The following is a 12218-nucleotide window of genomic DNA, read 5'->3' on the forward strand; positions in this document are numbered from 1 at the left end:
ATTTAGTCTTTAATATTTATATATTTACATTTTGTCTTAATTCTTTTTTCACACTTTAATAAATTTAGTCTTTTATTCACTTCATAAAATTTAAAACATTACATAAAAATTTAGAAAATGTTAAACAAATTTATAAAAATTCTAAAAATATCCATGCATCAATAAAGTAAATGTGACCTGGTCACATCAATGTTTTTTTTAAGTTGTCATATCAATGTTGTTAAATTTTTATTAGTTGATTTGACGTCAAATGTGATAGTTATTTTAGTTTATTTCCGCACTTAAGGAGCTTGTTTTCTAGCACTTTCAGTATTAAGTATTGCATTTTCGATATTTAGTGGTTAGTATTAAAAGTTAGTAAAAATAAGTGTTTTTAACACATTTTGTGAGTGTTGTGACCTATTAGACCGATACGGGCCTTAGGTAATTTTAATTTATGTAATTGAGTATGTAGGATAATGAATTATAAGTCCAATGGACGTAGGAGTAAAGGATGAGTGATGTACAAGCTTCCTAAGCTGTCAAAGCATAAAACAAACCAAAGAAGGCACAAAAGGCTTGTCGTGTCGCGCCACAGGCCTTGCATGGCACGACATAGGGTCGACGTGTAGCCCAAGTATTTCAGGGCTATTTTTGTCCACACAATCAACTTTATATAAAAACCTAGGACGTGTCGATGACCTAATTCGGGCTGCCAACACTTCTGTAAATAAAACTTTAGGGGTTTGATGTAACTAAGTCGTCTTAGACGCATCCAAAAACCCTTGTAGTTTAGGAGTAGGATTAGATTAAGTTTTCTTTTACTTTTCATAAACTCTTTATTCTTTCCCCTTGGAATCGGTTGCAACCTAAGAGTTCTTTTATTTAATAGAAGTATTTCAATATATTTGTTTTTGCAAGCGGCGATATTCATTATTCCGATAAAGAGATTTTCTACTATGTTCTTCACTCGACATTAAATCAAGATTATTCCAATCTCTTTTCTCTTCCGATTTATTCCTGTTATTTACATGTTTAATTCAATTGAGTTTGAGATTATGGATAACATGAGTGGCTAAATCCGTTAGAGGAGATTAACGAGTAGATGGGCACGTGATTAACGGAGGATTTAGGGTTTCTCGAAAGGATTAGTTTATTTAAATTACGCATTCCTAAACCCTAGGATTGACAACCCTAGGAAGTAATCATAGGTTAAATGTCGGGAGATAAGTTTTGTCGAGTAAAACATAGTTTATCCTGCTTGAGAAAGTGAGGTCAGGAGATAAATGAGTATCAAGTAATTAATTAATTAGTTAGAGGCCGGGAGGTAATAATTGGTTAATTGATAGCTAATCCACCCTAAAACCCTAATTTGAAGTTAATTACAACCCCTGAAATGAGTTAATCTTCTAGATTAGTCTTATCAGTTTAATAGTTTGTTTATTTTATTGCTTATTTATTTTAGTTATTTAATTCCTCATATTAATCCCTTTTATGATCTGTCATATAGGATTTAATTACTATTATTTAGACTTTTTATTGTAAAGAGATTTTCAATAGATTTAATTCATCCTCCTTGAGTACGATCCTCAAAATACTTCTATGTGTTTCGTTGTAAACACAAATACTATATTACAATTTGACTTGTATACTTGCGAACATTGCCGATTTAATTTTTATATATTTTTATATAATATTTATAATATAAACGATAACACATTTATAGGCGATCAGTAGTCTAGTTAGCTTTTTATCCAAATAATAATAATTTGACTAAAATTTGAAGGTTAATAGTCAAAGTATTTTGAAAAAGTACCCAATGTGACAAAAGAGGTAAATGCTAGAAGTTAAATTTGTTATTATACCTTAAGATTATCTTAAACTTGGCTAACTAATCTTAAAAGGAACAAATTCCAATCTTATTTAACCAAATATGGGTTCAAAAGTTCAATTACATGCAAAGAATGATTAGCATTCCTACAATGCCTATTCTAAGATAATATCACATTATCTTGCTATACTTAGTTGCGGTCTAAGTTTTGATTTATTTATCTTAATTATTCTATTTAGCAATTTAAGAAAAATCTAATTTTATTTCTAAAGCATTACTTTCAAATATAAAAGAGTTAGATATTTTAAACAAAATCGAGTTGAGTCCCTCCAAATATCGTGTCTGCATCTTAACCTAATGGGTTATCTATAAGGATGAAGAATAAAGGGGTGAGCTATAAAGCTTAGTGTGTTCAATCACAAGAAAATCAGTGCAAACAGTCGATGGGTCATATTAAATAATAACGCATAGTATAATTGTAATCAAATAGCAAATCAGAGAATCAATTTTTCAAATTAAACATCAATAGTATCATAGAATTCACAATAGTAATTTCAGAATATCGATTTTTTAGTTCATCTTGTAGTCACATTATCTCAATGTTCACCACTATGCATATGCTTATGAATGCAATGCAAATTCAATTATTAGGAAAGGGTCTTACCCCATCGTTACACACCACAGTAGGAGTTTCCCAGAACTCTTCTACCTTTACACCACGTTGTGGATAAACCACTCGTCGTTGTGGACAAACTGTTAGAAAAACGGGTTTGAAAAACGTAGCGGAAAATAAATTTAGGAAAAAACCAGAGTTTTAATTTTTTTTTCCAAATAAAATCTTGGTTGTGATATTTAAAGTAATAAACACTTAATCAAAATTGTACCTTTTCGATTTGTCTAGGATGAGTGCTTCAACCGAGTAGTCTTCTCTGCCATCCTCAAGCTCACGTCTGTCAAGTAAGGGCTCGTTTTAAATCAAAAAATTTTCACAAAAATTACCAATGGGATAATTTTGAAATTTCTCTAAACTTTTAAGTCAAGTTGTAAATCAGAAAAATATTTCTAGAAATTTTCTAGAATAATCTCTTTAGAGAATTTTGTCTCTACAACTTTCTCTTAAATTCAAGTGTGTGTAAATAATGACCCAATGCTCTATTTATATAAGGAGAGTTTAGAGAGTTCAACTATGATTAAACTTAATCACTTTAATATTAAAATAATTTTTGAAATAATTAATCTGAAATCATATTTTCTGCTAGAGTCCTGTTAGGAGTGTACCCCTTCCATTGTTCAAACATTGATGACTAACCGCCGCAGGCCATCGGGACGCTATCGTCGTAGCGCCATGTCTGGTGATATAGGTGCGACACCCTTACGGCACCCCGAGCCGTTTCGGCTGCTGCTAGTTTGATCCGAGACAGTGACAATCCGATCGGTCTGGTCTAACCACCGGTTGGACCATTGGCTTGGTTTCACATACTGGGCTTGATTCGACTAGTTTTTGGGTCTTGGTCTTAGTTTTAGGCTCCCACGCCAAATTTACGATCTCAGGTCCAATTTGGTAATTTTTTGATTTGAAAATATCATATTAATTTTAGTTAATTTTATTTTAATTTATCAAAAAGAATTTTTCCAAAAATCACTTAGATTTTCCAAATTAATTTTTCAAGAAATTTCTTTAATCAAATCCTCTAGTTGAACAATTCTCACGACCACCTAATTTAATTCCACATCGAATAAATCGACTCAATGAAATTATTTCCAAAGTCATATAATTTTCTTATGATTCAAATGCAATTCGATCGAATTTTTGTTGAGCTAGCGGAAGGACCAATCGGATTTATACAATTAGGCTCTAGTGATTGCAATTATGCCCAGAAGCATCGTCCGATAATTCGCAATTACTTAATCATGGAGTTAGTCCATAATAAGTACCATGATTGAAAACTCCTTATTGTATACTCTTTATGAAGCAATTCATCTAACTGCTTTGTCCAATGACCTCGTCATGTGTGTGTTACCCTCAAATGATATCCTTAATTTATTTTAATTAAATCCGTTCACTCAATACAATCATATTTTATCTCATTGTCACCATTGTGTCTTCTTAATGATTAATATGATCATTGTCAACAAATGACTATGATAAATTGCTCGTTTGAGAATAAACAACCCTTGGCCACGTTTCATAGTTATCAATCCACACATTGTCAATGAGATGATATCATTAACTTTCTAATTGAGCTATGAATTCCACTGTTGCTAGTAAACCCATGCCATACACAAGTCATGTAACCAACATACCGGCTATGAGCTTGATCATCTTTAGAGCATAAGCCTCTACTTATAACAAAGCACATGAGTTGCATACGCATGATTAGTGACTAACTTAGGATTTAGGTAAACCACACCATAAACATCATAAGTGAATTAATTCACAAATGGATTCAAAATTAATTTAACTTAAGTCTAGTCCAATGTATTATTCTACTAATGAATACATCTATGTCTCTACTCGTGAAGTCAACTACTCCGGTAGCCAAGACTAGCCATCTCCCCAATTAGAATTGTAGACGACATAATAATCTTTCTCAGTATTTGAATTAAATGCTCACTTTTATTCTTTTACGGGATTACAGACTCATTTAGATTATCTACTGAAGTAAGTTGTCTTTCTCGTAATGTTAACGTTCTTAAAATGCCACTTATATTCAGTTTGAACTTTAGATAGTCAATGAGCTAATATTCGCTTGTCACAATTTCGCTATGCATGCAAAATATAAAAGACAGAAAATACAAAAGACATAATAGTGATGTAAAATTAACTTTATTTATTTATTTATTGTTCAAATAAATAGAAAACAATTACATGTTTACTACAGTATGGACACATTTCCCAACAGTCTCCCACTTAACCTAGTGAAGTAAATGTGTCATGTTTCGCATTCCCATATCCTCAACATATTTGTTAGAACTCCTAGTGACAAGAGTATTAGTAAACGGATCCACAAGGTTATTCATCACATCTACAATTCCTTCGGCTACTGCCTCTCATATCAAGTGATACTTTCGATCAATGTGCTTCTTCCTCTTGTGACTTCTCATTTCCTTGGTACTTGCTATTGCATCACGGTTATGATAATATAGTGATATAACTTTCTCCATACCAAGAATACCTTTAAGTTCAGTTAAGAACTTTCGAAGCCATATTGCTTCTTTCATTGTCTCAGAAGCAGCCACATACTCAGCCTCCATAGTAGAGTCAGTAGTGCAAGTCTGTTTTACACTTCTCCATACTATGGCTCCACGACCTACATCGAATACATTTTTTGACGTTGATTTCCTTGAATCTTTATAGGTTTGGAAGTCTGAGTCTGTGCATCCAACAAGAGTAAGGTTCTCCTCAGAATACATAAGCATATAATCCCCGGTTCTTTTAAGATACCTTAATATATGTTTTACAGTTTGCCAATGCTTGAGAACTGGATTCGCTTGATATTGACTAACCATTCCTACTGCGAAACAAATATCTGGATGTGTGCAAAGCATCACATACATAAGGCTTCCAACTGTTGAAGCATATGGAACCTTACTTATATGTTTTCTTTCTTCCGCTATTTTAGGACAGTCATCTAAAGAAAGATGAAAATCTGATGCAGTCGGCTGAATGCTGGCTTTGCATCGATCATTGTAAAATATTCCAATACCTTATCGATGTATGAAGCTTGAGATAGAGAGATCATTTTATTCTTTCGATCCATGAGGATTCGAATTCCAAGAATATAATTAGGTTCACCCAAGTCTTTCATGATAAACTGTTGAGCTAACCACAGTTTAACCAATGACAATTCTTTTACGTCATTTTCAATAAGTAGAATGACATCGACATAGAAAACGAAGAAGACCACCTTTTTGTCCTTTATACGCTTATAAACACAAGGTTCATTAGCATTTTACTCAAATCCAAAAGTTTTGATCATTTGATCAAATATTTTATTCCAATAGCGGGACGCCTGCTTAAGTCCATAAATGGATCTTAGCAATTTGCAACTTTCTGCTCCTTTCCTTTTAGAACATAGCCGGTGGGTTGAGCCATGTAAATGGTCTCATCAAGATAGCCATTCAAGAATGTTGTATTGACATCCATTTTCCAGATCTCGTAATCAAGAGCAATAGCAATGGATAAGACTATGCAGATAGACTTGAGCATAACTATCGAAGAAAAGGTCTCAACGTAATCGATGCCTTATTTCTGTATGTAGCATTTCCCTACAAGTCTAGCTTTGTGTGTTTCCACTTTCCCTTCCACATTTCTCTTTCTCTTGTAGATCGATTTACACCCTATGGGTTTAATCTCAATCGACAATTCTACAAGTTCCCACACCGTATTGAATTTCACAAAATCCATCTCGGCATCCATGGCCTATTTCTACAGCTTGGAATCAAAATCCTGAATAGCCTCTTCGTAAGTCAGTGGATCATTATCCTCATGATTAGCTTCTGTATTATAAATACTACCATCATAGATGAATAAGTCTGGTTTCTTAGAAACTCTCCTATTACAAAGGATTCCCCTATGTTGTTGATCGTTTGCAGGTTTTTCTACAACTTTCTCGAGAATTAAACTTGGTGATTGTTCTACCACTCTTGAATGTTTCTCGAGTACCATTTTACTTCAAGGCTTAAAGTTATCCATGTAGCCAATGAGATGATATCATTAGCTCTTTCATTGAGCTATGAATTCCACTGTTGCTAGTAAAAACATGCCATACACAAGTCATGTACCCAACATATCGACTATGGGCTCGATCATCTTTAGAGCATAAGCCTCTAGTTATATCAAAGCACATGAGTTGCATACGCATGGTCAGTGACTAACTCAGGATTTAGGTAAATCACACCATGAACGTCACAAGTGAATTAGTTCACAAACGAATTCAGAATTAATTCATCTTCGGTCCAGTAATGTATCATTCTACCAATGAATACATCTATGTCTCTACTTGTGGAGTCAACTACTCTAATAGCCAAGACTAGCCATCTCCCCCATTCGAATTGTAGATGACATAATAGTCATTCTCAATATTTGAATCAAATGCTCACTTGGATTCTTTTACGAGATTACAGACTCATTTAAATTATCTACTGAAGTAAGTTATCTTTCTCGCAATGTAAACATTCTTACATTGCCACTTATCTTTAGTTTGAACTTTAGACAATCAACGAGCTAATATTTGATTGTCACAGTTTCGCTATGCAAGCAAAATATAAAAGACAGAAAATACAAAATATATAATAGTGAAATGTGAAATCAACTTTATTTATTTATTCATTGTTCAAATAAATAGAAAACAATTACATGTTTACTACAATATGGGTACATTTCTCAACACAAATCACTCGTTGTGGATAAACCACTAATAATAAAAAGGGTGGTTGAACCACCGAGGTTTTTGATAAAAAGTTTTTTTTACAGACAAGCTATCAGTACATTTTGAATACACAACATTTTTGCAGATTAAAACTGCTAATACGGTGTGGTTGAACCACTCAAATGCTGCAAATAAAAGTTGTTCAAACGGTGTGGATAAACTACTGAATAGTGTAGGTAAACTGCTCAACTTCCTCCATTCATATTGTCCAACCCTAATTAATGCAATATGGCACGCTCAAAGCAACTCAATACAATAGCATTTAATATGCTTTTAACAGAACATTACAATAGCAGTCATTATGCTTATAATAGTTCGATTCAGTGGCAAGTATTTTACCTATAATAGATTAGTTCAATAGCAAAAGGGCATGCTTGTGATGTGTTCAGTCTAACAGTAACATAAGGTAGGTTGTACATACAACAAAAAATATAGAAACAATAAAAATATATATCATTCAAACTTCATACAATTATATATAACATTAATTCAACCAATTAGGTTATGGATTCTATCGTTATTCATATTATCAAGGGCTTAATTGAATAAAATAGAGCACTAAAACAGTTCGGGGATCATTCAGGGACTAAACTAATCAAAATATAAAATTCTGGGCAAAACTATAAAATCTAAAAAATAGTGGCGCATGAGAGTGTGGCCAGGTCGTGTAAAATGCCTTAAGCCATGTGGAAGGGTTACACGACCGTGTAACAGACTGAAGTCATGTGGAAATTGTAAAATCAAGGTATAAAGGAGACACGACTGTGTGGCAAGCCGTGTGAGAATCAAATTTCCTAAGGTTTCAGGGGGACATGGTTGTGTGGCCCTAATCCTAGGTATGGTTTGCCTCGATTCGCTTGTAAAATAGCACACACCTGTCACTAGGATCTCAAATGACATTCCTCACGCTAAAATATGGTTTGATGCACCTAAAACGAGTCCTTCAAACAATAATTTCACACGGGTTAACATTTTTTTCTAAGATTTATCACGATTCAATGACATTAACAAAAGATTTGTCAAGAATAGTGAAAGATTGACTAATTGATTTGAAAGATCAAATCGGATAGAAATTCTACGAAATTTGGAATCCTAAACTTTAGATTGAGATGCACTTACTGAACTTGATGGAATTACGGAGGCTATCAAGAATGAATTCAACAACCGATAGAGAATCGATTTATCGGGGATCAATTTGATAATAGGAGCAAAAATAATTTCAGTAATGAAGAGAAAATTTGATGTCAAAAAGAGATTGGGAAAGAAAAGAGGGAAATATAGGGAGAAAAAGACCAAATTCTAATAGGATTTGAAAAAAAAAGGACAATTGAAAACCAATTAGGAGATAAATTGCTTAAATACCTAAGGTTTGTTAAATTTTGTACAATGTCCCCATTAAGCAATTTTGCTGCTTTATCTAATGAATTCTAGTTTGAATTTTCAGATAGGATTATAGCTAATATTGAAATGTCCAAAAACATAATTAAAAATGTCAAGTTTTCCTGCCAGATTCATCCGTCAACTTTGTTAGTGTATTCATAGACACGTATTTAGTTCTATTAGTTTTCGTCCAGCATGCGTCATGCCACTCCACCTTCCTTTGCTTATCTCATTCTCGAAACTTGTTATTTTGACCTGTACTAATTATAGAGAGCAATTTCCTTGGCTCAGGTTTGTTAGGTTTTTGGATAGATATTTCACAACAATGCTTTCCTTACTTTTCCCTATCTCCCCACTCTATTGGTGACCGCATTTACAATTTTTTGTCTCACAATTGATCTTCATTGTTAATTCATTATTTTCTAGGTAAACAGTGGACCTTGATGTAGCTAAGGGTTTACCCAACATAATGGGTATTTCACAGTCCTCTTCAAAATCTACTATTACAAAGTCGACCAGGATAATAAAGCTCCTCACTTTAACTACGGAGGAAGAGTGGCAGTTTAATCTACAACCAAGTGGTGGCTTGTCTACAAACCTAGTAGCAAATTGTTTAATCTAGAAATATTTTGTGCACTCACAACAAGTGGCAGTATCTGACGTAATCCGGCTCAGTTGAATGAGTCAAGTCTACGTATGTTGCCCGATCGTCATCGAGAAGTGTCGATTCCAAAGTCTTCAATTGGGTTGAATCGGTTAAGTAAGCTTAATATTAATGGAACGAGGCTCAAGTTGGCTAAGTTTTTGTTATGGTAGGTTCGGTTATAAAGAAATAAAGGATGAAAGTTATTGGGGGATGGGCTCAGTTTTAAGATAATAAGATAGATAAAGATAGATGATGGAAATGGATAGCAAACTTAAATGTCAAGATCGATTCAACACTATTAAGAGTGTCACCCCGATTCTTATATTATTTAAGGTGGAAAAATGGTTTGGTAGAAGGATAGGTGAATGCCACACCAAAAGGTTGGTGATAAGTTCAAAAAGAAGTTCGGATTGACGCCACTAGCATGCTAAATAAGTCCCTCGAGACTCACACGAAACAGAGAGGAAGAACCTCACAAGAACAAATGTTCATTTAATAAATCGGCAAAAATTTGTTTACATAAAAAATGGGTTGAATATTTATAGCCTTACTTGAGATAGCCGAATGGACAAAATGACTAGCTTAAAGGCTAAGTAATTCGGCTAGTAATGAGCTAGAATAATCTAGAACACATTCATTAAATTGCTAAGTCTATATTCGGCTGAATGAAGCTTCAATGGTCAACTTCTTGATTAATTAAAACCAACTTGAATGATGATGAATGTATGGAAGCTCATTAGCCTTGTCTAGGTTCGGCCATAGGCATAAATAGGGCATTGATGTTGTGGTGTTTGGCCGAATGGTTATAAGCCTTAAGGAGGGTCCTTGAACAGCCTTTGAGGTGTGAAAAAGTCAGCCTTGAAAAGTTCCTTGTGTGTGAACACCTTCGGTCGAATTGTCACTAGGTATGAACACCAATTGTGAACGGAGTGATGGTGCCTTGGGAAGACATTCGACCAAACATGGTGAATTAAAGGTGGAAGTTGTCTCTTGGCCAAATAGACACCTTGGAAAGCCAATGGATCAACCACCATTCATTGAAAGTAGCCATAGATGCATCCCTGCATACGTTGAACCAAGTCGTGCATGAACATCATTAAATGCTCCTCTCACATTTGGCTGAACCTACATAGCATGTGAACACATTAAACTAGTTATAGATTCAACTGAACATAATCAAAACATCATCTAGACAAATTAAATAACATACTAGGAGAAATTAAAACACATAATTAGGGACTAGCTAGTATATTAAATTCAGCTAGCTCAAAAACAAGTGAAAATACTTAATGAGCTGAATTGAGGTAAGGAATTCGATCTTGAGTTGTATCAATTTAATTAAAATGAAAATAATACTTAATTTATTAAAATGATGAAAGGAATGAGTTGGAAAGAAACTAAATTGAGCTCAAACGAGCTAAATTAAACTCAAGTGAGCTGATTTAAGCTAGATGGAGCTCGGGAAGCTAGTGATAAGCTGGGATCAGCTTGCACTAAGATGCAAGGAGCCTTTAATGAGCTGGACCGAACTTCTCCTTTAACATAGAGCTCGTTTTCATTCCAAAGTTGAGCAAATAAAACTGAAACAGCTTTTTGAAGGCACTTAACTCAAGCTTAAGTCATGGGTCCTTTAGGGAGCTCGATGGGATCGGGTTTAGAGCTTGTTGAGATTCGGGGTGTGGTCATGTCATTCCCCCTTTTTTTGAAGCGACTTGTCCTCAAGCCGAAATCTGCATCAAAGGAAGACAGATCATACACGTTAAAACTGGCACTTATATTGTAATCACTTGGCAAATCAAGTCGATATGAATTTTCATTTATACATTCTATGACTTGGAGATGTCCATCTCCTCGAGGTAACAACTTGGACCTTTGTTGGGCTGGGAAGTGCTCCTTACGCATATGAACCCAAACCCAACCTCCGGCTTCGAAAACCATTCTTTTGCAACCCTTATTGGCTTATTGTGTATATGACTCGGCCTTTGCCTCTATATTGGCTCGTACCTTTTGATGTAGGCTTTTCACAAAATCGGCCTTCTTCCTAACATCAAAATGAATTAGTTGATCGTTAGGTAAAGGAATTAAATCTAGGGGCGTTAATGGATTAAAACCGTAAACTACTTCAAAAGGTGTATATTTGGTCATCGTATGAACAGATCAATTGTAGGCAAATTCGACATGAGGGAGACAGTCTTCCCATGATTTTAAATTCTTTCAAATGACAGCCCGTAGTAAGGTAGATAAGTCTCGGTTAACCGCCTCCGTTTGTCCATCTGTTTGAGGATGGCAGGTAACTGAGAACAGTAACTTAGTTCCGAGTTTACTCCACAAAGATCTCCAAAAGTGACTAAGAAATTTTGCGTCACGATTGGACACGATGGTTTGCGGAATTCCATGCCAGCGAACAATGTCCCTAAAGAAAAGATTAGAAATATGAACGACATCATCAGTGTTTGTACAAGCAATAAAATGGGACATTTTAGAAAAATGATCAACTATAACAAAAATATAATCTTTCCCCATTTTCGTCTTAGGTAATCCAAAGACGAAATCCATGGATATATCCGTCCAAGGTGCTTCGGGTACGGGTAGGGGTATGCAAACCATGCGGCTGAACCTTTGATTTGGCCTTTTTACATGACAAACACCTCTCACATACTCGTTCCACTCTCGCTTCATCCTAGGCCAATAGAAGTGTTCGTTAAGTGTTGCTAAGGTTTTGCGAACACCAAAGTGTCCCATGAGGCCTCCACTATGCCCTTCATGGACAAATAAATCTCAGACAGAGCTTTATGGAACACATAGCTTTCCTTCCTTGAATAAGAACCCGTCATACCTATAGAAATTCTCAAAGGCATTATTCTCACAAGCAGAGTAAATCTCACCAAGATCAGCATCATTGGCATACAAATCCTTTAATTACTCGATCTTTGCCTTTTACCACTCGATC

General features: G+C 34.7%; 1 protein-coding gene across 1 annotated transcript; it reads right to left on the bottom strand.

Annotated features, from left to right (window-relative positions):
• Positions 1-4861: 4861 nt before the first annotated feature.
• On the bottom strand, positions 4862-5320 carry LOC128042509 (secreted RxLR effector protein 161-like). Its single transcript, XM_052633874.1, has one exon. It carries the CDS (start codon positions 5318-5320, stop codon positions 4862-4864), a length of 459 nt encoding a protein of 152 aa, XP_052489834.1.
• Between the last annotated feature and the right edge of the window lie 6898 nt (positions 5321-12218).

The sequence above is a fragment of the Gossypium raimondii genome, chromosome 7 (genome assembly GCF_025698545.1).
Source record: "Gossypium raimondii isolate GPD5lz chromosome 7, ASM2569854v1, whole genome shotgun sequence".
In the NCBI taxonomy this organism is placed as follows: domain Eukaryota; kingdom Viridiplantae; phylum Streptophyta; class Magnoliopsida; order Malvales; family Malvaceae; genus Gossypium; species Gossypium raimondii.